The sequence below is a fragment of the Clinocottus analis genome, unplaced genomic scaffold (genome assembly GCF_023055335.1).
Source record: "Clinocottus analis isolate CAN_PGR_092001 unplaced genomic scaffold, fCliAna1.0.p SCAF_14, whole genome shotgun sequence".
Taxonomy (NCBI): domain Eukaryota; kingdom Metazoa; phylum Chordata; class Actinopteri; order Perciformes; family Cottidae; genus Clinocottus; species Clinocottus analis.
Window position 1 is genome coordinate 2,933,764 of NW_027175865.1, and position 25,628 is coordinate 2,959,391.

A 25,628-nucleotide genomic window follows, 5' to 3' on the forward strand; every position below is an offset into this window, starting at 1 on the left:
GCTTGGTAGGATTACTTGACAGTTGCCTAGTTGGAAGACATTTTAGGCAGATGGTTTGTTTTAGGCACTTAAATGCCATAGAACGGTCAAACAATTGCTTTAAGTTTCCTTTCCTGCCTGAAGCCCAGTCGGCTCTTAACCCATAAAGACCCACGATGTCATACGTCCTTTAAATGTTCCATATACAGCTTTATACTTGATTTTAACTCATGATGTCCCTAAGTGACACCTAGTGAACATCTTGGTGGGTCATGCGATTGTGTGTTCCCATAACAACCTCTCCAAGATGGCTGCTCCAGGTTGTAACAGATCTGAACGAAGTGCTAAATTTAAAAAAGCTTTTTTTATATTGCTAAAGGTAAGATTGACCACATTTTATATTGTTTAAGCCAAAGCATATTAAATACATGTCTAGGAAAATTATGATTAATAAAAATGTTTTACCATTAACACCCAATGTGACACATGTAATGTCTCATATTAGACACCACTTTGAAAACAGTCAAAAATATGTTATATTTATTCTGTATTATGTCCCCAAGCATTTTCCAGCTACAGATTTCTGAGGTTTATGGCTGAAAGAGTCACAAAGAAGATAAACTGTTCACTCCGGTTTAACATTAACTGAATTGAAACGCCCAGCTCGTTAGTTCATAGATGTACTTAACCCACAAGAACCTGGACCCACTCGTCCTATAAAAATACTAAAATATCAGGTCAAAACTTGAATCAACACAATCAATCGCTCTCTGACCAAAACAAAAACTCGAATCCAATGACCAATGTAGAACAGGTGGCTTTTAATCTGAAATAAAATGATACAAGGATTTCACAAAAAGGTGAGACGGTAGAATTTAATCCCACCCGGCATTTTGACTAAACAGTATGCTTCTACATTTGATTAAAAAAGGCTAAGACACGCACCATACCATCATTTAAACTTATAAAACTGAGATTTGCACCCTGTTATTTTACAAACAACCCCATACGAGACAGCTCTAATGAAAAAATATGCAGAGTAAAAGTCAAATGAAATGGAGTAGCGTGTGCATAAAAGATGTCGAGTGCCTGATCATCTACAGCTATTTATCAAAAACGGGGGGGCGGGGCAAGTGTGGGGGGGTTCGGGGAATGTAAATGGGGGACGGGAGGAGGGAGACACTGGGAAAAGGGCGCAAGACAAAAACGGTTCAAAATCTGAACTACGAGCGGGAACGGGAGCGAGAACGAGACTGGGAGCGGGATTTGGAACGGGATTTGGAGCGGGACTCTGAGCGGGAGGCGGAGCGGGAGCGGGAACGGGCTTTGACGGGGGAGGGGGAGCGGGACTTGGACTTTGATTTGGACCTGGCTCGGGGCTTCGATTCGGCAGGGGAGCGAGAGCGAGAGCGGGAGCCGCCGCGCTCCACCTCGCCTCCCTCCTCGTCGCTCTTGGGCGGCTCGCGGCCCTTGGAGCCGGACTTTCTGGAGCGATCCTTGAGCCCCGATCTGGAGCGAGACCTGGAGCGAGAGCGAGACCTGGACCTGGAATCGTCCTTCTTGTTCTTCTTCCCGTCTTTCTTAATTTTTTTACTCTTGGGGCTGCGACTCTTGGGGCTGCGGCTCTTCGGGCTGCGGTTGGGGCTGTGGCTCTTGGCGCTGCGGCTCCTGCTCCGCTCCTTGTTCTTCGGAGCGCCGTTGCTGCGCTCCTCCTCCTCCTTCTTGCCCTTGATCTGGTTCTTCTTGCTACGAGATCGGCTGCGGGAGTGGGACGCCGCCCTGCGGACAAAACCAGATGGACCTTTGATTCTTTGCTCTTCTCAATGTTTCTCACTCCAAAAACTACAACCACACGAGACGTGGAGATTATTTTTACTCTGCTGCCACATTCCGCCTTCTTTATGGCAGGTATACGATCCATCAGTCGACAAAATTAAACAGCTGTAGATATCAGGCTTCTGCTTGCTGTCAGCGGCTATAGGCTACGAGCACAGCAGTGCATGCAGCTGTGCGCTTTCACGGAAATCTATTCATAGAAACACAAGCTCTCTTCTTACTAAACTGGAGGCCCAAAATCTTTAATTGGGGGATCGAATGCAGTTTGGACTCTGCAACTAAAACAAGTATGTGCACGTCTTCTGTACCAAGAACCATCTAAAAGTCGGCTTCTTTAAGTTAGTTCCTCTTTATTGGCGGCTCTATCCGACAGAAAGGTGTTATCCAAACTATCAAGGGGGGATATTTTTGCTTTTCTCACCTGGAGCGGCTGCGGCTGCGACTGCTGCTCTCACTGCGACTGCGGCTCTTGCGAGACCTGCGGCTCCTGGAGCGGGACCTGAGAGCACACGGAGCAACCATTAGCATTATCAACAACCTCTCCAATCCCTCATATGCTACCGCTATATTTAGAAAACACCAAATGGGCGTCGGGAAGCCATGTGTGATTACCTGGAATGGCTGCGACTGCGAGAATAAGAGCGCTTGCGACGGGCTCCGGGGCGGTCCTCGATGAGCCGGATCTTCCTGCCGTTCACCTCGGTGCCATCGAGCTTCTCCAGAGCCCTCTTCATGTCAGAGTAGAGCCTGAACTCAATCACCCCCTCGTTCCTTCGGCCCTTGTGGGTGTCAGCATAAGTCACCTCCCCTGCCTGCCTCATGTAGTCCTTTAGGGAAATGGAAAAACACAGGAATTAGGGGGAAAGTGAGGACTTTATGGACATGCTCAGCTCAAAGAAGGAATGTACGAGGTGACAAATTCAACACAAGAGAGGGGAAAACACATTAGCATGACATCTTAGTTTGTATTTTGAGGTTTGTAAGAACACTTTCAGTGCATTACCAATTGGCTTTTGGATATTAGCGCCTCCACATTTGAAGAAGGAATAAATAAAATAAGTGCCGTACCTTCAAGTCCTGCCAGCTGCAGCGGCTGGAAAGATTCTCAACAATGAGCCGATAATCTGTCCTTATAGGTGGACCATATCGGTCTCTTCCCCAGCGACCATATCCACCTTTTAAGGTAACAAGGAAAGGACAGAAAAAATGAGGGCCAAAAACAAACTGTGATAGTGCATTAATACTGAACTCGAAGCTACAGACTACAAAATATATCAATATTCGCTTGGGGAAAAAGAAAACAAAGGGGAAAAGCAAAAAAGTGAAAAAAGAATCGTTATATCCTATCAAAAAAGAAGGAGTAAAAAAAAAAAACTAAATAGAAATAGTAATCCAAAGCCTACTAAACCTAACATTTGTAGCTTATTCAATTTTGGTAAAAAAAAAAAAAAGTGTCAATATGCCTTTTTTCTAAATAAGAAAATAAAACATATCTGATCAAGGAAGTACTTACGGTGAACTAAAGCAAGTTTCTAAGCTATCTTATCTAACAACATTTCACTGTTACAAAACATGTTCTTTTTTTCAGGCACCTATAAGAGCTGAACCCACATCTGTTCCTAACCCCATGGCATCCTCACCACCCGGCCTAATGGGAAAAGCGGTCTTCATTCACAATGGCTCCCTTTTTTGGTCTGCCCAGGGGCCCAGAATGGTCAAACCACACTCTTGGAAAGGGGGGACACCATGGCCAGCAATAGGGGCAGGCAGTCAGCAAAGGACTCTTTCAATTAAAACATTGAGGTTCTTTGTTAAATCTTTACCTTAAATTGACAATCATTTTTAATTAAAATAAAAAACGGAATAAGACATCAATATATTACAATATATTTAACAATCAAATATTTTTACAATATTCAAAAATCAAGACATTCATATCCTTTCCATCAGAAAGCTATTTCCCCATCACATACAACTTAATTTTCAATGGATCAAATTGTAACCCAAGAAATCTTTCAAGTTATTGGTGGCTCTGGTGCACACAAATTTAATTGCATCATGCATTGAGGTGGAAATCTTTTCCCACGCAAGACAATAAAAACATAAATTGCAGCTCTGGCGTGCCCTACCCAGAAACCAAGACATGCCTTTATGTTAAAAAGGCCATCGAAAAACCTAGAGGACTCATTGAGGCCAGGACAATAGCAAATTCAGATGAGGGGGTGCGGGTGTGACTCGAAGACCAAAACTGAATTGAAAACAACTTAGTTTGGAGTTTAAGTAGACTGTCCAGTCATAAGGAATGTAGATGAAGTATCAGTAGAGGTGGGCAAACTATTTGTTGTTGCATTAAAAAAGGGGTTTCTGGTGCATAATTTAACCATAAATAAGTTAGTATCTTCATATTGATGCATATTTTTTCCATAGAAATGTTCAAATACAAAAAGCTGCACTCAATCCACCTTGATCAGAGTTTCAAACTTACAATTTAAAAAAACACTAGCAGATAAATTGAATGCACAACAGCCACCAAGGACTTACATTTTAGGCCCTTTGAAATTTAGATCAATGGTTCCCTGTAATGAATGAAACCCCGCATCAAATGACAGTCATGTGAATGAAACACAATTCTCAGTTGAACACTTACTTCTCCCACCTCCGCCGCCATCTCTTCCACCATCTCTTCCTCCGCCGCCACCTCCTCCACCTCCTCTTTCGCCGCTGCCGCCGCCTCCACGTTCGCCGCCGCCTCCTCCTCCACCACTACCACCATAACCTCCATCCCGACGGGGTCCCTTGGTGTGCTCCACAATGACCCTCTCCCCACACAACTCCTTGCCGTTCAAGTCATACACAGCATCATCTGCATCACGTGGGTCATCAAATTCAACAAACCCATACCTTTATAAAAGAAGAGAACATGTTAAGACCTGGCGACAAAGGATTTGGATGTAAATAATCGAGAACACAAAAGGAGGATTGGCCAAAGATACACAATACACCTTCCACTTAGATCTGTTAACTCAATAGTAAAACAAAAACAATTTGGTCATGGCTGTCACATGTACCTTTAAAAAAGGTGTTTTGGACCTGGTTACAGATCTCATTCCCAGGTGATGTTATACAGGTATTGCAAGATTACATCGTCCATGCGGGTTAATTTGAAAGATAAGTGAGACAATGTCAAACTCAATGTCTTGTGGACCGGTATAATATTGCTAGTCTGGTGTTAATACAAAGACGTAAATATACAAAGGATTCATCCATTAGATCAGCATCAGAAAAATAAATCAGCAACAATTAGTTGTTTGATCAAAATGATAACAAAAAAATCCACAAGTTGTACGTTCTCAAATAATACATTTGTGGAATTATTTTACAGCAAAATATATATGTATGACTGTTAGACAGACAAAACAAGTGGCACTAATATGCATCTAGTTTGGGCTTGTCAAGTGGAGAATGAAAGAGAATAGATTCGGAGGCTCAACCCATTATTAAATGCACACATAACATGTGTTGACTGCTGAATGATGTGTAGGAATCGGTGCATTTCATGTAAAAAAAATAATAATAGAACACACGTTTGGGATTTTCATATAAAATATTGTTTATGTTCTCAAATGCAGACTTAAACATATATTTTTTAATTTTTTTTACAGTAATTAAAAAACAAAAATGTTACAGCGATGGACCTAGTGGGCGAATTCTGTGCAAAACCTAACGGACAGCTCCGAAAATACGCGTGTTTCAACATGTAACTGAGATGTAATTTCTTATTCACAGCAAAAACTGCTCTGCTGAACAAAGCCGTCTGAACTCGTCGTCTCGAGGCGTGATCGGGACGCACCTATCTCGGCGATGCGTTCAGACTGTTTATTTTTTCGCCCAGCTTTGCGTTGAAAGTAGAAAGCGGATCCGATCTAAAAGTTATTCGCGATTGAGACTAATTTGTGTACTTGTTTAGTTCACGATTTGCTTGCAATACACGCGCCTGCCTGTGACATTGCCACGTCTAACCTTAGCAGACAGCTAGACAGTTATCGTGGCCGCCAAACGCTCAGAATCACAAATCCATACATTAGTATTGCACCAAGAACAAGCATTAAGCCAAACTAAGACTTTACAGTACGGATGTGTGTTGCAATATCGGCTGTTTCGTGGGTAAATGTAAAAATGGTAGCTAGCTAGCCAGCTAGCATTAGCAGGCTGCAGCGAACTAGAAGGCCCAAACCGCACGTTATCGTCACGGTGCGGCCTGTAAAGCTACACCGACAACGGACATAAATAAACAGCCTCAACGTTACCCGTTTTTCAGGTCGACTTCGAGTATCTTCCCGTAGCCTTTGAAGAATCTTTCCACGTCCTTTTCCCTGGCCCTGTAGCTCAGTCTTCCGATGTACACCCTCGACATCGTGTTAGCTTGCGTGTGCTAACCTTGCAAAATGTGGGATCCGGCTTAAACCGAACGAGCGCAGAGATGAGGCGCGAGGCTGCAAAGACACATTCACGCGCTGCTTTGATACAATAGGGCGCTGCTGTGAGGAGGCGTGTCTTCTCCGCGTGGGTTCAGGCGCCCTGGGTTCAGTCTCTCAGGTATTCACTAACCGGCGCCAAGTAAAACAGTTTAAATGAGCCTCGCCTTAAACTTTTATTGGTCCCTAATTATGATTAAATGATATCTGATTCTGAAATTATATATTATGTTTACTTTAATGTTAAAATTGGTAAAAGTGGGACTACTTTTGATCAATTCGTGTGCTTTATGGGTACATTTCCCCACATAGATCAATAAAGTTGAATCCTCATCTAAAATATGACATACTATTCAAGTTAATGACTATAATTAGTAAAGTAAGGGTACCTTAAATGTACTTTAGTAAATATAAGTTGTTCTCCCAACATGTTAAACTCTTTACATCCTGGGTTCGAGACCCGTCGCTGCGCACACGAGCCGCGGTGGGCGGGGATAACACCGACACAGACCGAGAGGGGGGGTCATTACAAACACCAGCTGCTCTCCTATGTGTCGGTTATTTGACACTCTTTTTCTACCTAAAACCATGTCTGCGACGCCGTTACGTCAGCCGTTTGATGGAATTCAAACTGTGGCTCAAATGTTAAAGTGTCTGTAACTTCTCTCTCCAAATGGCTTGAAGAGTCGCGGTGGGAGGAGATAACGGTACAGGACGTTAGCCGAATGGTAGCTAACCAGCAACAGGTCGGTTGGTTGGTCGACTAGCAAACACACCAACAACACACCAAAAAACTGTCATGGAGCGCGCGACTTTTTCAAAATACTCCTGGATCGATTTCGCCTTCTCTGTGGTCGGAGTGTGCACCTTCCTGGTGGACTGGGGCTCGGACGTGTGGGTGGCCGCCGAGTTTTACTGCCGCGGGGACCTCGTCTGGTTCGGGGTGCTGGTCGGCCTCATGGTCCTGTCGTCCGTCGTGGTCCAGACGTTCAGCTGGTTCTGGTTCAAGTACGACCGAGAGCTGCCGGGGTTCCGCGCGCGGACCGAGGGCGCCTCCGTGTTCTTCGGGGACCGAGTGAAGCTCTCCTGCCTGCTGCATGTGCTGCAGCTGGGTTTCCTCTGCAGGTAGAGACACACACACGCACACGTACACACACTCTCACAACTAATTGATTCACCGTGCAAACACACTTTAATGAATCCCCCCACAACTTAAAACAATGCACCTTTTTAGCTCAGCTGCAGGAGTGAATGAATGAGTGTGTGTTTATGTTTTATTTATTTAACCTTTATTTAACCAGGTCGGTCCTGTTGAGATACAATGCCCTCTTTTCCAACAGAAGCCTGGCCCAGACAGCATCATAGAAAAGTTTCAACAGTCACAAGACACACAGAAATCACATAACACACGTAAAATACATTAAAAGATGAAGGCAACAGGACTAAAGCTCCGGTATCGGCACCAAAACAAGAACAAATGCACTCCGATTTCTCTCACACAAGTCTTCAAAGTTTCAATGTTGATGCTCCTTTAACTTTAGATATTTCTGCAGTGAATTCCAAGACAGTGCTTACCAAATTCAGAGTAAACTGTGTGTGTCTGTGACTTGTGAATAAGACCAACTGGATATTCCCACAGAGCAAGGAACTAATACCATTCGACAGGTGCCATGACCATAAACATCACATGTCAGGTGTGGCTGAAGGTAAAGCCACTGACTCAGAAGAGAGCTCTGTGCACAACACAGTGAGTTAACGAGGTGTGAAAAGCACAAATTGCATCTATTCTCCATCACGAGAGGACGTTTATCTGCGGGCCGGTTGGTATGCGATGCGGTTTTCTCACGATCTGCAGTGTCACGCACCCTAAACGGGGCCTCTTTTTTTTTTGTTTCTCTCCACGCAGGCACATCTCCGCCATACGACAGGGCTTCAGGGTGTGGTGGCGGAAGGAGGGAGGCTCGGAGTACGCCGTCTACCTGACGCACGACCTCAGCATGCTCCGGCTCATCGAGACGTTCTGCGAGAGCGCCCCCCAGCTCACCCTGATGATCTACGTCATGTTGCACACGAACAAGGCCCGCACCGTGCAGTGTGAGTGCCTGCTCGCTGGATTGGTGTCTTTTACTGTTTATTTATATTGTTTGTTGTTGTTTTTTTTGGTTACCATGTGTCTCTGTGTGTTGTAATCCCGCAATTTCCCCACTGCGGGGCTAATAAAAGATTATTTTGTCTCTTCAAAAGCCGACTTCCCTGGCCGGTGACGATGCAAATGTGTGTTCACTTCCTCTTGATGGTGTAACTTCTTCTTCTTCTTCTTCTTCTTCTGCAGTCGTGAGCATCGCCGCCTCCACCACGTCCATCGCCTGGATGGTGGTGGATTACCACCGCTCCCTGCGCTCCTTCCTCCCGGACAAGGCCAAGCAGGGCTGGTGCTCCTCCCTAATCTACTTCCTGTGGAACCTGCTGCTCATCGCCCCGCGCGTGGCGGCCCTCGCCCTCTTCGCCTCGGTGCTGTCCGGCTACGCGGCCGGCCACTTCCTGATGCTGTGGTCCGTCTTCGCGCTGTGGGCCTGGCGCCAGGGGACGGACTTCATGGACAGCGCCGGCGGCGAGTGGCTCTACCGGGCCACCGTGGGGCTCATTTGGTACTTCAGCTGGTTCAACGTGGCGGAGGGGCAGACGCGAAGCCGCAGCGTCATCTACCACTCCTTCGTCACCACCGACGGGGTGATCCTGCTGACGACCTGGTGGTGCTACAGGGACCCGGTCCAGACGGAGTCGTACGCCCTGGCTCTGCTCATCGCTCTACCTCTCATCTACCTCCTGGGTCTGCTCTTCAAGGCCCTCTACTACTGCTGCTTCCACCCCAAGCTGTGGAGGCCGCCGGTGAGGGACCCGGGGCTTCCCGACGATCTGCCCGACGCACAGGTGCCCTTCAGAGACTTCTCCATCCAGGACCACGCCCCGTCCTCCCAGCACCTCAACAAGCGGATGGCCTGCCACGCCGCTCGCTTCTACTCAGAGAAAGGCTTCCTCAGAAACTCGGAGGGCACAAATGGAGCGGAGTCGCCACATCTGTGACGTCTGGCTTTTCAGTTTTTTTTGTGTGCGTCACCGACTCTGGAATCACTGATGACGTTTAGCTGCCTTTTGTTGTGAGAGTCCGTGTCCTGTATGCGCTGGAACGTCACCATCATGGACCGAATCACAGGCTCAAATGCAGCATTTAAAACCAAAACCTGGGCATTATGGACCAAAGCGTTTTTATATCGGTACACATGACATATTTGAACTAATCCAGACGCACTTCATCACATTGATGTACACATAGCAGCAACCTGCTTGTTGAACGTGCCACGACGTCCTAATATCACGAGATATTAACGAGGGCTGCCGCCGCGGTTCATGATTGATGACTGTTATGATCTTACTGTATATGCATTGTCATATGGATCAACTCTACTTGAAACTAGGGCTAGTTTGAAAGCTATTTCATACATTTTCTACAAAGCAAATAGTTTTTTTTTTGTTATCGTTACACATAAAGTAAAACTGTACGAGTCGTGGGGGAACTTTTCTATACATCCCACATAGTTATATGGGCATGTTGAACACCTTGTATTACCAAAATACAAACATAAATATGAAAAAATAATATTAAATAGTCAACATTTGTAATCTTTATATTTTAATGAGCAATTTTGGGATTTCTGAGGTTTTTACATGAGGTATTAAAACATGTTGTGTGTTTGTTGTTACAGCTGCTACTACTGGAACCTATTTGAAGGACTTTGAATGTAGACTTAAGGTCTCCTTTTCTAATTTCTATGTTCTGTTTTACACCTCTGGACAGGTTTTTACCTTTATTTAAAAGATGTTGATGGCGTGAAATGAGTTCAAGTCGAGCGTTAATTCTTTAAATGTCAAGTAAGAACTACGCTATTTAACGGCAGGCGACGTCTCTCTATCGCGTCGCTGTTTGTTCAGCTTGATGTCACGCTCTCTGTTTACTTCAGTGTCTGTGTACAAACTGTGCTACACTCACTATTCAAGGCCGTTTGTGTTTCCTCTCTTCTCAAGGTTTCCAGCTTTCCTAAAACTTAATTAAAAATGTTTTTTTAAAAACTTTTTTTTCTTCTTTTATTTTAACATCTTTTCGGTTCATTATTCGTTTCTGGTTCAAAGGTTAAAAAAAAAAGTGTTGTGGATCCACTTCTTTGTCAACAAACTACTGGAAGTCAAGATCACGACTGCTTGTTAATATTTTACCTCATTTGCCACGTGCGATCATTAAAGTGGTGCCGCTGTTGTATTCGTATTAGCTTTCTTTGTTTGTGTGTTTTTGTTACAGTAAAGTAACTTTACAAGCAGAGCTTCATTGTTAAAGTGACAGCTCTCCGTGTGTGTGTGTGTGTGTGTGTCACAACTATAATACGACTGTACGCCTTTAAGATGTTACGTAACCGGACAGGACGGGTTGCACAGTATTTAAACACTGAACCTTTGCCCACTTTCAGTTGTATTCTTCTTCTCCAGCAGGGTGACGCTGGAACCGCTCTTTTCCTGAAGAATGTAGCCGCTCCTCAAGCCGAGAGAGAGAGAGAGAGAGAGAGAGAGAGAGGAAGGAAAGAGGAGGACGGGGAGGACATGTGAACTTCAGTTTGACGGGAGTGGGCCGCTATGGGTGTGTTCAAGTACTCCCTCTGGGACTTCGTCTTCATTTGTCTGGGCTTGTTGTTCATGCTGCTGGACATCGTGCTGGACACCGTCACCGTCGTGGCCTTCTACCAGGAAAAGGCCTACGCCAGCCTCGGCATCTTGCTGCTGCTCCTGCTGGGCTCGTCCGGCCTCGTCCAGGCCTTCAGCTGGCTGTGGTACAGCGACGAAGACTCCCCGAGGCAGACGAGGGTGGAGAAGTGCCTGAGCCCCGGCCTGCTCAAGCTCTTTCACGTGCTGCAGCTGGGAATCTACTTTAGGTAGTGGAAACTGTGTGTGTGTGTGTGTGTGTGTGGGGGGGGGGGGGGGGGGGGAAGCTGGTTTGTGAATGATTCATTTCTCTATCACGTGTGGCTTTTTGTTTCGTTTCTGTCGATGCATTTAGGGGAGTCGGGAATAGTTACAACACAAGTTATACCGCTTCCTTGTTTACAGACGATCAGATTTGATTTCAGCGCACTTTGTTCAAATTGTGTGTGTCAAGGCATGCAGGTGTGGTGGAGATCTCCCTGTGCAACGCCGGCTCAGGGGTCAGCGACCCCCAGGGCGTCGCCGTGTCCCTGAGCCACGACCTGAGCATGCTGCGGCTCATCGAGACGTTTTCGGAGAGCGCCCCGCAGCTCGTCCTCATGCTCACCATCATCATGCAGAGCGGCGAGCTCGGCCCCGTGACAGGTGCGCTTTCAGAGTCCCGAGTGTACATTCACCTGTGGACATGGACAAAGGAAACCCAACACCATGTGTACGGCTAGATGCTAGCAGAGAGCTCATGTGCATTTAAATGGCATAAAGACATCTGGAAGGCTTCCCAAAGTTCGAATAAATATCCTCTGTATTTGACTTGTAGAGCACGACTCGAGCTAACTGTGTCATCTTCTAGAAGTTGAGTATGTCGTCTCATATGACTCCTCCTCCTCCTCCTCAGTGTTGAAGGCCATCGGCTCGGCCTCGGCCATCGCCTTCAGCGTGACCATGTACCACCGCTCCCTGCGCGCCTTCCTGCCTGACAAGCAGAAGCAGCGGGTGATGTCGTCGGCGGTCTACTTCCTGTGGAACCTGCTCCTCATCTCGTCCCGCCTGGCCTCCCTCGCCCTCTATGCCTCGGCGCTGCCCTGCTTCATCTTCGCCCACTTCCTCTGCTCCTGGGCCGTCCTGTTCCTGTTCGTGTGGCGCTCCCAGACGGACTTCATGGACGGGCCCTGCGGCGAGTGGCTCTACCGGGCCACCGTGGGCCTCATTTGGTACTTCGACTGGTTCAACGTGGCGGAGGGGAGGACGCGGTACCGGACCCTGCTGTACCACAGCTACATGCTGGTCGACATGTCCGTCCTCTGCGCTCTGTGGTGCTGGAAGATGAGCACCGACCCGCCGTATTTTAAAATCCCACCCTGGTGCGCCGAGATCGCCGCCGTCAGCGTCGTGGCCGTTTACATCCTCGGCCTGCTGTTGAAAATGATGTATTATATGTGCTACCATCCGAACATAGCCAAGGAGGAGCTGAGAGGAGCTGAAGAGTGCAGAGTGGGACAGGGACCGACGAGGATGTTCTCTGGCGACGAGACGGATTTTCATTTGCAGTCAGCCACGTACGAGGACCTGGACGTGACTGACCGCAGCGCTCCAGCGCCCGCCATCAAGCATTACAATAAAAGAATGAGGAAGTTGGCCGAGAACTTCTACTCCTGACCCGCATCGCTGGACGTCCACCAGACGTGAAGGTTGACCCGGACTGTGACCCACTAACTGAGTAACGGCAGATTCAACCTCACTCTCTGCCCAGAGTCCATTTTTTATTCTAAAAGGACAGATTCACAGTTGTTCCAAGTCTGTGAAAATTCCCACGTGGACATTTTAAATAGTTGTAACTCTTCCTCCCGCCTTAATGCCTGTGATGACTCATTTTTTACTGTTTTAATATGAGCAATTGAATGAAAGCAATAAGACAAAGGACTGTATGAGTCAACTAACCTATTGCACTACATATGAATATGACCTCAACCGTTTTAATGTAAATTAGTTATGTTTTGATTGTGTGGCTTTATTTAAATTTATTTAGAATATTTAATTGTTTTACTCATGTTCCTATTCCAATAAAATAGTTCAACTCATTGAAAAAAACAACTTTAAATGATTAATCACATAAATGCCAAGATTTTCAGAAGTCAAACCTAAATTCTGACTATTTATTGTCACCATTTCTTCAAAAGCAATTTAATGCATTTACTTTAATGTAAACACTAAATGTTGCCCATCTTCCATAGTTAGTCATTTTTAGTATTTAATACATTTAATTTAAGTTCAAATGTACCTTAAGCTTCAAAGATCAACTAATTTTGCACGACTACATTTAAAGGCCTTTGTGGTTCTTAGTTTGGAAAATTTCTTGTAAACAAGTTTTTTCCACTGTAATAAATAAGACACTTGAGTCTGAAACTTTTTAAAGTTTATTTAAACTGTATTGAGTGTCTAAAGTACACAGGAAAACCTTCCAGGACTGTGTCCAGGTCCTAAGCGCCTACCGAGAGGAAAATAGTGATTATTGTAATTAAATTAGCATCGATTATTATGATAAGTGTTCAGTTTGCAGGATCACATTCAGGCTCTTTACATTACCCACAATGCATCCTCACAGGACCTTGAAGATGAGATGAAATACTTTTTTTTTTTTTTTAAACAGAAAAACAAAACACACTATTTAAAAAAAATATAACAGTATTTGGCATTAGAAAGAAAAAGACAAATGAATATAGCCCCTTAAACATATTTAACAACCATGGTGTACTTGAAAACTGACATTACATGCAGACGCGGGAAAGAAATGCACAGAAAACACATCCAACAAGCAGAAGAAACCAAATAATAAAAAACGCAAAAGATTTCATGTGGTCAAAGTTTCCTTATTCGTGTGTCAGGAGCCGATTGACCTTTTCCTCACGTAGACGGCGTGAGTTCCCTTCGGCGAGCTGCATTAAACACGCCACGCGTTCAGAGCGATGATGGCGATTGTCTCCCGGCGATGCCGTCGCGTTTCACAGCGACAGAATAAATCTCCTTTTCAAAAGGAAGCAGAAGTCTCATACACAAGGCAGACTGCGTAAATGTGGGAGAAAAACAAACAAAAACGTGAACGTATCGTCACTCCATAGTGAGATATCTACTCTCGAAGAAAAGAAAAAACATGTTGCGGACGCATCTGACAGTAAGCACTGAGCAACACACACACACCTTTTCTAGAAGGCCTTCCAAATACAGTGCAGACAAAACTAAGTCTAGTAACAAAACACACTTTAAAAAGGTTTTTAAAAAAAAAAAAGTAGTAAGATAACACTTTGGATAAAGAAACAACGCAGCGATAAATGTACCAAACAAACAAAAAGCCTTACATATACATATATATTTACCTTTGAGAGTATGCATACAGATGATGGTTAAAGGCACGCTATAAATATGCACAGTCACGCAAGACAAACAAACACACACAGATGTACACATTCTTAACGGTCAAGCTGCAGGTGTGTAAATACGACATCATCCTCAGGCTCAGTATTGTTCAGTCGTAATCTTGTCGTAGAGAGGATGGAGGGGGGGGGGGGGGGTTGACCTCTTCGTCTACTAAATGTCTGCATGTGAAAAAAAAATCCCTTAAAAATATAGTTAATGAGCAAAGTGGAAATGCACTGCAGTCATCCTTTTGTTTGGTTCTCTCTCCAAAACGCCTCCCAGAGGTCGCCCTGCTGAAAAGTCAAAGCTATGCAGATAAGTCCGTTTTGACACAAATTGCAATATAATCCCACGTTTCGAGTGGCGCTCAATTAATTACGGTTTAGTAGGCAAACTATTTTGACTTTTTTTTTTTTTAATCCCTTTGTTTCGATGGCATTATTTTTGGTTATTCTTATTCCTCCACGTGGTAAATGCTTGTTTTGAACCAAACTACACTTGAAAAACCCAAAAGGATATTCCGCTTACTAAATTTCCATATATTCTTTACCTCTGCATTGTTTTAGGTTGAAACCAAAGCAATTTAATGAAATAATCAATAGTAACAGATCATTTTGCGTCACGACAATCAGCTAAATCAAATTTGACAGGAAGTAATGAAACTATGCATTTCCTTTTTTGTGTGCAAGCGATCTGTTTTGACCATCAGTCGCATTAACAAAGCAATTGCTCAAGAAGTAATGAGTCAATTCTGGACATGACTCTCCCACAATGCAATGCGTTGCAAAAGTGAAAGAAGTTTAACATTCGCACATCGTCGCATGTATTATGTAATTTCCTGCTCAGCATAAAAAAGCTCATGGATGTACTTTTTTTGTGCATACTTACAGCTAAAAGACGGTATGTTTTTGCAGTGTATGCAGTACATACTGTATTAGAAGTAATATGTAGAATGGATTTGGGACACAGCGTTGTGATTTGCCTCACACTACTCGACTACTTTTGCTGCGGCGGGAGAAACTCCAGAGTCATTGCTGAGACTGATCAGTTTGTGGGCGGAGCCTCCAGCTTTGGTTTCACGTCGCCGAGTGTCATGAGTTTAGTTTGTCCGGCACCTCGGACTCTCAGCACGCGCTCACTGACCACAGGTCAGATCACACACACACACACACACACACACACACACACACACACACACACACACACACACACACACACAGCGGAGGTCAGGACAGTTGACTGGCGGTGCGATCTGGGCGAGTCACGACCAAGTTAGATAGCTGAATGGCTGCATGGGAGAGTAATGGTGGGATTGTTTGATACGTGTGAGTCTTTGATGTGAGTGCGACACTAAATTTGCTTTGATATTATTCTCACAGCCGAAATAAAAAAGCGGCAACAAAAGAGAAGAAAGCCAACAAAACAACAATGACGCTTTTTGGTTGTTTGAATCCAGAGAGAAATAAAAATAAGAGAGGGATCGTTTTCGCCGCAGGACATTTTGCTACTTAAAAAAAAAGACAATTAACCAAAGAGGAGGAAAAAATAAAATATGGATGTCTTCCCTTCTGTGTCCGAATCAGTGCCAGTTTCATCCGTGGGGAGGCTAGCTGCCGTAGAGGAGGGAGCGCCGGGGGCCGTCCAGTCCGTGTCTCTGGCAGCTCCGACCCAAAGTTCCCCCTCAGTGCGTTGCCCTCGCACATCTACGCAGAGTCACGAGTCGTCAAGCGAGGGCAGGATTTCTAATATGCGAGCGTGTGTCGTCTCGGGGGGGGTCGGAGGTGAGGGGGTGTGGGGTAAAGGGGAGGGGCTGCGGAGGTCACAATGTCACTCCACAGGCCGGCGGGACGCCGCCGCCGACCGGGTGTTTTTGTTTTTCTCCCTTTGGTGTGCTGCGTTTGACGCCGCCTCCTTTACAAGAAGTCCAGTTCCAGCGCTTGGTGCAGGGACACGAGGTCGCCGTGGGTGGAGATCCGCCAGAAAGGCATATTGTGCTGCGGACAGAGAGACAAAACAGTTTTTAAATACGACTCCGACTGGAATTTCCATTTCATTTGAATGAACAAATGCGGGGAGGAGAGTCATTACAGTCTGGAAGCAGGCTGCTAAAACACAGGCACCACGGTAGTTTAGGAGCCACTTGGATCGCTTTAACATTTACTAACTACAGCAACTGATCAACATGGTCGTCCTCCAGTCCCAGAGAGTCCCGTTTCACCCGTTTCAGTCTCGACAGTAGCGCTCACACCTGGATTTGTAAGCTGGTGGACGCCTTTTTAAACAAACAAAGCGAGAAGATTCTGAGGAAACACCAACGCAACTTTGTTGAGCAAACTGCCGACAGACTAAGAGCTTGTGTCCGCATAGCGCTGCTGCTGTTGTTCTTGTCTCCCACGAGCACTAGTGTCTTTTGTCAATATGTCCCAATGGAGGAGAGCGCAACGGGTTGAAAAACGCTGAACTTTACAGAAAAGCGCCGGTGACGTCACTGTGGAAACCGGAGGGGAAGCTTGTTTTGTCTGTCTGTCCTGAGCTTTCCATATCGGACAGAAACTATCACAACAAAAGCCTGATTGTGGGTGCAGATCGGCTCCGTGAAACCAATAGAGACCGAATAGATGACAAAAGCAGAGGGACTTTGGAAGCTGTGGTACAGCGGAGGTTAGATTGGTCAAGATAGTCATAAAAACTAAAAGCAGGGCAGACGTGAGGAGACATGAAAACCTTCAAACATTCACCTGTTTTGCCGCAAACTCCTCGTCCCGCCCGTCACCGATCACCACGTACGTCACCTTCTTCCCGAAGCGAGAGACGATCCTCTCAAAGCAACTCTCTTTTCCTGCGCGGAACCAACAAAAGATCACTAAAGCAGCATTTTACCACGAGAAGTGGAGAATGAATCGTGTGTTTTTTTCTCTCTCTTCAATGCGTACCTATCTTGGTGGCGCTGTAGATGTTCTCGATGGGGAACACGTCTCCCAGGCCGTAGAGCAGCACCTTCGCCAGAGCTGGAACCAGCTGGGTGGTGGTGACCAAAACATTCATACACTTCCCCCTGTTGGTATGTTACACACACAGAATATGCATGAACATACGTGGCCACAAAGACAAAAACAAGACGCTTAAAACATCATTTGAGATTTTTCAAAGCAAGTTCCAGCACAGAAAAAAATCCTAGCTCAGCTCATGTGTTTGTCTCTTAGGGTAACGGTTGCATTATTGCCTTGTAAAGCACATTCAATGGCCCCCCACTTTAATCTAACAATTCACACGACTGTGCATCTTGCTGCAGAGTGTGACCCGGGAGATTTCTTTCCCAAAGCACAATAACCTCCGTTCAGACCTGGACTGGATGAGCAGCAGAGACTTGAGCGCCGTGCAGAGCCACGTGTCCGTCACGTTCTCGATCTCGGACTGAAGCCGTAGAAGCAGCTCCCTCTTCATGGGACTCAGCAGGCCTGGAAGACACGACGGTTAGAAATACGACCTTAATAGCACGAGATGGACCATAAAAGCGATGCACTTTTCTTCTGAAGGCTTTGGTGGGTTTGATAATGCCGCCCAAAAACCACACAGACAAACTTTGGCATCTGCAAAACAGATTTGATCCTGATGCAAACTTACCTCCGACGTTCCCTTTAAAGTTACTGTAGATCTCTTTTAGCCGGCGGTAGCGGAAGGCCAGTTTCCTCATCCACTCCACGCCTCCCTGGACCCCCGCGGTGGTTCCTGAGGCGCCGCCACTGGAGCCATTGAAGCCGTCCGACAAGAAGTTGTAGGTACTAGATTGAGGGAGAGAAACACTTGTGATTCGTTTGCACGAGGGGAATAAAATCTGCCTCCCGAGTCAGTGTTGAAGTGTGTCTCAAGGCTAACGTGTGTGTTTGTTTGTGTGTGTGATGAGGTAGGTAGCCACTGTACTGTTCATAAACACACCTCAGGTCCTGTCCATTGTCATCGGAGGCAACGTCCTCAACATGAACCTGATCACATTCCTGAAACAAAAGTTATTATATTATAATGTATAGATTAAAAAAAAAAGGCAACTCAATGCATTTTCCAAGTCATAATATAGTCACAGGCTTCAGATTACGCATCTCTGTAGCAGCCAACAGATGACATTATGAACTTGGAGAGACCAGCGTTTGTTTTTTTCTGACTTATCAATCATGGCGGAAATAAGCACCGACACTGCTTTGAACACAGCGTCAAGCAGCCATTTGGTTCGTTGTGGTTTCAAAAGCACCCACATGAATGGAAGGACAACTAGTTAGTAAAGGAGGTTTCTCATTTCGTCACGCTTAGCCTCAGCTGCTGTGACCGACAGACTGACGTGAAGCCTCCCTTCCTGCTGCGGCTGACGGTGGCTCACTGTACCTCCAGGTCATTGAAGAAAAGGTGAGTGTCCGCCAGCTCAAAGATCAGCTCCTCCATCTGCAAGCCCAAGTTCAGCACCGTCGCCGCGTCCTGAACGAACACAACGCAGACCCACAAGAGAGTCAGACCGCTTTTTTTCCCCCCATCGCTGTTGCTTCATTTGTTGGGAACCGCCTGCTCATTCACGGAAACAAACCTTGCCAAACTTCTGCGCGTAGGAGCCGGTGAGCAGCGAGTGGAATATAATAATGGTCTCGTCCAGATCCCAGAGGAAAATGCGCTAAAATAAGGAGGGCAAAAACAATATTACACTTTATCCTCACCTGTATAAAAATAAATGTGTCTGTGTGTGCAAAGACGAGCAAACTGCAGACTCGCTCACCTCCAGTTCGCCGTCAGCAGGCGGGGAGCTGTCGGACCTCTTGCCCTTCCCTTTGGCTTTGCCAACAGAGTTCCTGCGGCCAACCTCGTCCTGATCTCTGGCACCGGCGGGGACGGCCACGCCGGTAGGAAGCGCCGCGCCTGCCGGGAGGTTCTCCGGCGGGGACGCATCTTAATACGAGCAAGTCTGAAGTCAGTACTTGAAGAAGACGCTCAACGTGCCGACAGCCACCAGCATGTAATCGACTGCTCACGTTTAAAACAGAACTAGCGTCAATCAAAAGTACTCAAGTTACCTCTGGGAGGCAGACCGGCTGAGGCCGCCTGCTCCGACTTCACAGCTGAATACCCGCCGGCTCCAGCGGCGGCGCCCTGGTCGTCGCCGCTGGGCAGGCCGGCCGGCACGTAGCTGGGAGGCAGAGCGTAGTACTGAGAGAACTGATTCTGGGCCACCGAGTTGTAGCCGCTAAAATCCTGGGAGGAAAAAAAAAAGAATAAATAAATTGTGATCAAAGGTGAGCAACATGAAACGGTCTGACGAACGTTATGCAGGAAGATGAAATAGAAGAGATAACATTCTTAAAAATATTTTGACAAAAGCATTTACATTTTGAAGAAACTAAATACATTAAATAAACACATTTACTTGTATTCTTTGGTGCTTTCAATGAAGTAAATATTTTTCTGTAACTGCAGATAAAATACAATAATATTACAGATGAAATTGTTAAAGCTGAGATGCATCTGTGAACATATCTGCATGTTATACTGGGGGTTGAAGTGCTATTACAAAAAAATGCTGTGCCATGGTTTAAAAAACAAAAGTTTAACATAGCACAGCACTTCTTTTTGTCTATTGCAAATATTTTGACTGTTTAAATATGTATTTTATGGAACACTTTGTTTATCTTTGTAATTTCCTTCCAGGAATATATGAAACAGATGCACCGCTGTATCACTTCTACCAAAAATACTTTGAGAATTGAGGTTGTGAATCTCAAAAACTAGTGTTGTCCTTTTTTTTTGTTTATTGGGAGACACTCAGTGACCCTTTACCTGGTGGGCCGCTGTGGTGGAGGTTGTGGTGGCGGCCGTAGCTGACGGGATGCTGGAGTACACACTGGCTGTTGTGAAGCTGGAGCCTGCAGAGAGAAAGTGCTCAGCTAAAACAGTGTCAGAAGAAAATGAAGAACATTTTTTTTTCAAAAACACAGTATTTGAGGTGATGAGCAACAAGAGAGGAAGACAGAGCTGTGCCACCGCGAGATCGTTGTGTTTCAGAAGCTCCTCGCGTTTGCAGAGGGTGTGACAGCGTTGTCTTGTGAGTCAGAGTGAGGTTGCAGCTTGCCTTGGTATGAGTAGTGCAGCTGGGCTGGCTGGGTTGAGGTATATGCGGGGCTGAAGCTGAGAAACCCAGGCTGGCCACCAGAGGGCGCCTCAGGCAGCCCTGTCTCTGTTTTAATGCCTGGCCACATAGCACCTGAAGATGACAGGAGAGCAATGGAAGCGGAGAATGAAAGAGGCAGCAGTGGGGGAAGTGAATAACTGAGGATGGGGGGGCAAAAGTCAAGAAACCGGGTCCTTCAGTTTGAGGTGTGGCCGTTTAAGCGAAGATCAAAAGAGCAAAATTGATTCCGACAGCGCCAAAGCACAGTAAGGCCTCTAAAGCAGAGTGACAAAATAAAAGGGTGTGATCCTAGCTTTTGTTTTTTGTTTTTTTTAGTGAGCAGACAGTGTTAAAATAGGCTGTTAGGGTAGGAGCGGGGGACCAACCAAAGGGCGGGAGGCCGTAGGTCTGGCCGGTCTGGGGGAAGGCCGAGTACACGGTGGACTGGGCCAGCGGAGGATAGGCCACCTGGCTGGTGTATGACGTCACTGCCGGGCTGAAGGAAAGAAAAGTGTTTAAAAAAAAGTGCTACTGTTTGGGCTCACAACATTTGGGTGGAACAGAAGCAACACAAAACCGGTATATATTCCTCGCTGTATTTTAATTAGTCACATTTATTGAGGAGGAATAAGATGCAAATCCCCATTTAAAGCAGCAGCTACTATTGGGGTGTTGCTTAATGCGAACACTAGGGCTCTTTGAGAAAAGAATGATATCACCCACATTGGCCGCCAACAAATTGCTGTCTAAATTTCACCTCCTTAAAATCGGTGGAACATTAAAACGCAATAAATGGCAAGACGTTCACATGCAGTGCACTCACTTGCTCCCCTGATAGACTTGTTGGGTGTAATCAGAAGTTCCCGTTGAGTCTGCAGCTGTGAGAAAAAAAGACAACTGTTTCAGTTCGACAGACAAGTTGCAGCAGCTTTCTTCTTCTTGTAAAAAGGTCTTTGACGTGCATCGATGCGTTTCTTTCTGTTCGTACCAGCGTGTGCATAAGAGTTCATGGAGTCGCCGCATGCTTGGGTTGCCGCTCCTCTGTCCGCGTCAGACTGTTCCTGATCACCTGCAATCACATGCACTGTCAATATCTTCCAGGCATAGGTGTTGGGGGAGAGATGCTGAGCGCGAGAATAAGATAAAAACAAGTGGGGAAATTCAAGTCGGTCAGCGTGATAGAATTGGGTCGCTAGTTTCAGCCGCTAGTTTTTGGCGTTTTGGCCGTTGCCGTCTTGGTTTGTTGCAACAACAAGTGACACGAGAGGATGGCGCTGGAGTAGAGTACTAAAGCAACCCCTGCTTCATGGTCTATTTGACTCTAAATGGACCATAATTTACAAAATGAACATCATGCTGTATGGAAGAAGACTTGCAACTAGAGATCGAGACCTTAAACTCAAGTTTAATGAGGTAATAAATCAAGAGAAAAGTCGAGTCATCGTCTCATAAACGTCTATACAATCTGACTTCTTTGTGCAACCGGAGTTGCCGCCCCTTGCTGACTATTAGAAGGAATGCAAGTCTAAGTACTATTTCTTTACACCAGGATGCTTCCAGCTGAAAGGCCACTTGGGGAAGCGACTTTTCGCTGCACTTTACTAAAAGGTGGTGAAGTTGATAGTTATGTAGAAAATAAACCACACAACGGTGAGATTGATGCCTGATCAGAAGTGTTTTCAGTTAGTTTAATTGTGTTGGTGTACAGACACTTTCCTAATCTGTGTCTAATCCAGAGACTCAAAGGGGGCTCTGCGTCTGTTACACGGCATGAAGGCAATAACGCTAATGCACAGCAGACTGGCAGGTAGATTTGTCTTGAAATGTTAAGACTTAACTTTCATTAAATTAAGAAATGTCACGACGCTTTGCTTTTGGGAACAGTGTGGTCACATTTTCTACTTACCCGGATCAAGCTGGGCTGTGGACAAGGCAGAGTAAGAGCTCTCCTGCTCCGATGAACCCAACACTGCAGCCGGACTCCTGTCCTCACCTAAATTACTGGAAGATCCAAATGAATCAAATCAGAATTACAAAAATCTTAAGACGACAATCAAGTAAAAGAAAAAAACAATCTGCTGTGTAAAAATCTCGCTTTAATAAATAGTCAATTCAAAACTATAAAAATTTCAGATGAGACAGATTCCACTACAGACCGACCTGGGCTCTTTCTCCAGTGAACCCTCGATCTCAAGCCGCTGCTTCTTTGCCTGAAGACACACAAAAAGTTGACAGAAAGGTTTTTAACTTGTAAATCTGCTGCTTCAGAACTGATGCGCATCTTCTTTTTTTCCCCATCCTGTATATAATTAGCCATAAAACCAAGCCACTGAAGCTCAATAGTAAAATATACCTTCATATTACTTTTGAAGAATATGTTTCCTTCAGAGTGGCATGTATTGTTTCAGTATGCAACGCATAAGCATATATGCTCTAGATTATAAAAAAAGAATACTTGCATATATAAATGAAAATAAAACTATAATAAACTGTGAAAAAAGGGATGCCCAACCGACTGCAGCTGGATCCCCGTCAGCTCATGTTTGCATCCTGAACTAAAAAAGCAAAACGTTTCGTGACGTCTCGTGCGGACTCACCGGCAGCTCGGGCAGCTCCTGCGAGTCGACCATCTCTGCAGCGGAGCGAGCCGACATGTCTGCGCGCACAGCCTACTCTCTGCACCGGGACAGCGGGTCCGGACCCTGCGAGCAAGGATACACTGAATACATGCAGGGTCAAGCCTTATGTAGCGTCCCGACGCGTGACTCTTCCCCCCCCACGCCCACTCCTTGAATTTCATAAATGCACATCAATGCAGCAGCCGCTATCTCGGGGCTGATCAGCGGGGAGGTAGCGGCACTGGGGGAGGTGGAAAGCGGGGCACCCTGGTCCGACTCCGACACCCCCTCCCGCCCGCGCTGACGTTGCCCTAAATCCCCAGCACGCGCGTGTTCATGGCGGGATTAAGAAAGCGTGCCACTTTACATGTGCCCTAACCTTCACTCAACGAAAACATAATTCTCCGGGAGCATTAACTGCTCCATGGCAAGCTGTCGTATCAATAGATCGCCCCGAGGCGGGATAAGATCTCTCCCAGTTTTGTCTGCCGCTCGCTCGACCTGCCTCTCTCCCCACCTGACATTTACCTAACTGACAAAAATGTCAAGCTTGTATAAGTGAACTAAAAAAAAAAAGAAAAGGGGACGACATTTGAATGGGGAACGGGGGCCACGTGATGATGTCCCGCCTGCGTTTTTGTATGCGAGATATTTCACGCGTTTGCGTAACTCCACTGAGCCGCCAGGTAAACAGATCCTCTGTACTTGCTCAGCGGCACTGACCCCAAAACATAGTGGGCTCTCACGCGGCGGGGGTTGGAATAATATGCCATGGCTCATTTTTTAAAAAGCCAGCGACGAGGGGATTTTGATGAACACTGCTGCTTTGTCTGGACATGTGCGCGCACGGAAACGCATGGACCGGATCGACTATATACTCGACCCGGAGCATCGTCCTCTTTTGATGGGTTCGACTGTGTTTTCTCTGTACCTCGACATCACTGCTAGAGAGAGGAAGCCCTCGTTTGGTTTTGAACAGATTATCATGCATTTGACAAAAGAAAAACATCTAATGTTTGGAGTGGTTTAATTTTCTCATATATTTCCTGAACGTGTTCTGGGAAGAAATGTTATTTGGTATTGTATACAAAAAAGAGAGACGCTGATTTTGGGAGATATTTCCATTTAATATTTTTTTAGAGCTCAAGTGGCTAGAACTGAGATCGTAAGGTATAATAAATAAATAAATAAATAAATTTCATAAAATATTCTCTTTAGGATATATCCAACTGATCTATGTGTCTATTTCCTCTATAAATAAGGAAAGCAATTTGGAAAATCGCGGGATGTATAAAATCCTTTCATAAATAATTATTCATATGACGTTTGCTCTTTAGTAACATTTCAATATAAAAAAGGAGGAATGCTAGCTTAGTTGCAGCTACTCAGCAATAATCAAATCATTCATCATTGTTTGCAGATTACAAATACATCTGATGCAGACACCACTGTATCATTCAACACCCATGTTTCCGGTATTATGTGTCCAACACTCTGCTAACCAGCACCGTTTGCCTGAAGAATAAGAAGAACAAAAAGACAAACGAGCACAGCATCATCAACTCAAAGTAAAGTTCTTATTTATGTCATCTGCAAATGTTAGCCGACAACCGTTACGTTAGCCGAATCCAGCAAATAACCCAGCCTGGGGTCGGTCTGCTGTGAAGGTGAAGTCTGACATCTCACCAATGTCCTGGGACACTGCGGCTCGTTTGTCTTTAGTTTGGACCCGGAAACATAAGCTGCACCGTCAACACATGAGGGTAGATATCAGTAACTAACCAATTAACCGATACTCCGGGCGACTGTGACGATAAACACTAATTAAGCGTCGCACCCCAGCAATTAGACGGCACCGTGGAAGCTTCTTAACAGCGGCGTTAGCTCACCGCCGTTAGCAGACAAGAGTCCCTGCAAGCGCTATACCGTCACTTCTGATAGAAACACTACGTGTCACGCACCCTCAAGTTGACACGCCAGTTGACTAACGTGCTTGGGGTCAATAGTGTTTTTATAACTAAGCTAGCTTTGAGCGGCACTTAGTTTGGCCCGGGCATGAAAGTTTTCCGCTCCAGAAATTAGCCGGGAGCAGCAGCCATTGGAGCGGGTACTGAAACGGCATCGTGTGAAAGCGTCTCACTCCCGCTGCACCCGGCCGCGAAGCTCGTCGCAACACAAAAACACTCCCGGCACACACAAAGGATTAACCCCAGTCTTACCATTGAAGGGGCGAACGAGAAACGCTTTTATTGAAGCGCCTTCGACTGAATCCACAGTGTCAAGCTTTGTCTGTTGTTAGGGAGCACTATTTTGCAGGAAGTTTTGCGTTGCTGGGCCTTCTGCGCATGTGCGGTATGTTCATTCACAGGAGTCCTTTCTTTCTTTGGCGCGACGAGGGGGGGCGACGACAGGTGT

General features: G+C 45.7%; 4 protein-coding genes across 4 annotated transcripts; 2 read left to right on the forward strand and 2 right to left on the reverse strand.

The window, feature by feature from the left end:
• Positions 1-780: 780 nt before the first annotated feature.
• Positions 781-6,357, reverse strand: LOC137784387 (serine/arginine-rich splicing factor 6-like). Its single transcript, XM_068574987.1, has 6 exons — positions 6,123-6,357; positions 4,463-4,716; positions 2,884-2,990; positions 2,428-2,642; positions 2,237-2,314; positions 781-1,758 (listed from the first exon to the last, which is right to left on the reverse strand). The coding sequence occupies exons 1-6, from the start codon at positions 6,227-6,229 to the stop codon at positions 1,203-1,205; spliced, it is 1,317 nt and encodes a 438-aa protein (XP_068431088.1). The 5' UTR covers positions 6,230-6,357; the 3' UTR covers positions 781-1,202.
• Positions 6,358-6,817: 460 nt separating this feature from the next.
• xkr8.3 (XK related 8, tandem duplicate 3) lies at positions 6,818-10,585 on the forward strand. The gene is made up of 3 exons (XM_068574988.1): positions 6,818-7,415; positions 8,197-8,384; positions 8,623-10,585. The coding sequence occupies exons 1-3, from the start codon at positions 7,090-7,092 to the stop codon at positions 9,372-9,374; spliced, it is 1,266 nt and encodes a 421-aa protein (XP_068431089.1). The 5' UTR covers positions 6,818-7,089; the 3' UTR covers positions 9,375-10,585.
• A 354-nt stretch (positions 10,586-10,939) lies between these two features.
• On the forward strand, positions 10,940-12,778 carry LOC137784907 (XK-related protein 8). Its single transcript, XM_068575882.1, has 3 exons — positions 10,940-11,269; positions 11,494-11,684; positions 11,935-12,778. Exons 1-3 carry the CDS (start codon positions 10,974-10,976, stop codon positions 12,693-12,695), a joined length of 1,248 nt encoding a protein of 415 aa, XP_068431983.1. The 5' UTR covers positions 10,940-10,973; the 3' UTR covers positions 12,696-12,778.
• Positions 12,779-13,435: 657 nt separating this feature from the next.
• eya3 (EYA transcriptional coactivator and phosphatase 3) lies at positions 13,436-25,534 on the reverse strand. Its single transcript, XM_068575879.1, has 19 exons — positions 25,433-25,534; positions 23,193-23,297; positions 22,756-22,805; positions 22,502-22,596; positions 21,584-21,664; positions 21,419-21,473; positions 20,982-21,091; positions 20,557-20,688; positions 20,265-20,350; positions 19,505-19,682; positions 19,210-19,379; positions 19,024-19,107; positions 18,828-18,917; positions 18,387-18,445; positions 18,075-18,232; positions 17,794-17,908; positions 17,384-17,505; positions 17,189-17,289; positions 13,436-16,444 (listed from the first exon to the last, which is right to left on the reverse strand). Exons 2-19 carry the CDS (start codon positions 23,247-23,249, stop codon positions 16,364-16,366), a joined length of 1,824 nt encoding a protein of 607 aa, XP_068431980.1. The 5' UTR covers positions 23,250-23,297; positions 25,433-25,534; the 3' UTR covers positions 13,436-16,363.
• Positions 25,535-25,628: the final 94 nt, after the last annotated feature.

What these genes read in the sequence shown, in the direction of transcription:
- xkr8.3 (XM_068574988.1), top strand. Translation starts at nt 7,090, where the DNA reads ATGGAGCGCGCGACTTTTTCAAAATACTCCTGGATCGATTTCGCCTTC. An exon ending in CAGCTGGGTTTCCTCTGCAG is followed by an intron (nt 7,416 to 8,196) that starts GTAGAGACACAC and finishes CTCTCCACGCAG; the next exon opens with GCACATCTCCGCCATACGAC. An exon ending in CAAGGCCCGCACCGTGCAGT is followed by an intron (nt 8,385 to 8,622) that starts GTGAGTGCCTGC and finishes CTTCTTCTGCAG; the next exon opens with TCGTGAGCATCGCCGCCTCC.
- eya3 (XM_068575879.1), bottom strand. Translation starts at nt 23,249, where the DNA reads ATGTCGGCTCGCTCCGCTGCAGAGATGGTCGACTCGCAGGAGCTGCCC. An exon ending in AGGAGCTGCCCGAGCTGCCG is followed by an intron (nt 22,806 to 23,192) that starts GTGAGTCCGCAC and finishes GTGTGTCTTCAG; the next exon opens with GCAAAGAAGCAGCGGCTTGA. An exon ending in CTACAGCGCCACCAAGATAG is followed by an intron (nt 17,290 to 17,383) that starts GTACGCATTGAA and finishes GGTTCCGCGCAG; the next exon opens with GAAAAGAGAGTTGCTTTGAG.
- LOC137784907 (XM_068575882.1), top strand. Translation starts at nt 10,974, where the DNA reads ATGGGTGTGTTCAAGTACTCCCTCTGGGACTTCGTCTTCATTTGTCTG. An exon ending in CAGCTGGGAATCTACTTTAG is followed by an intron (nt 11,270 to 11,493) that starts GTAGTGGAAACT and finishes GTGTGTGTCAAG; the next exon opens with GCATGCAGGTGTGGTGGAGA. An exon ending in CGAGCTCGGCCCCGTGACAG is followed by an intron (nt 11,685 to 11,934) that starts GTGCGCTTTCAG and finishes CCTCCTCCTCAG; the next exon opens with TGTTGAAGGCCATCGGCTCG.
- LOC137784387 (XM_068574987.1), bottom strand. Translation starts at nt 6,229, where the DNA reads ATGTCGAGGGTGTACATCGGAAGACTGAGCTACAGGGCCAGGGAAAAG. An exon ending in GAAGTCGACCTGAAAAACGG is followed by an intron (nt 4,717 to 6,122) that starts GTAACGTTGAGG and finishes TCTTTTATAAAG; the next exon opens with GTATGGGTTTGTTGAATTTG. An exon ending in TGGCGGCGGAGGTGGGAGAA is followed by an intron (nt 2,991 to 4,462) that starts GTAAGTGTTCAA and finishes TTACCTTAAAAG; the next exon opens with GTGGATATGGTCGCTGGGGA.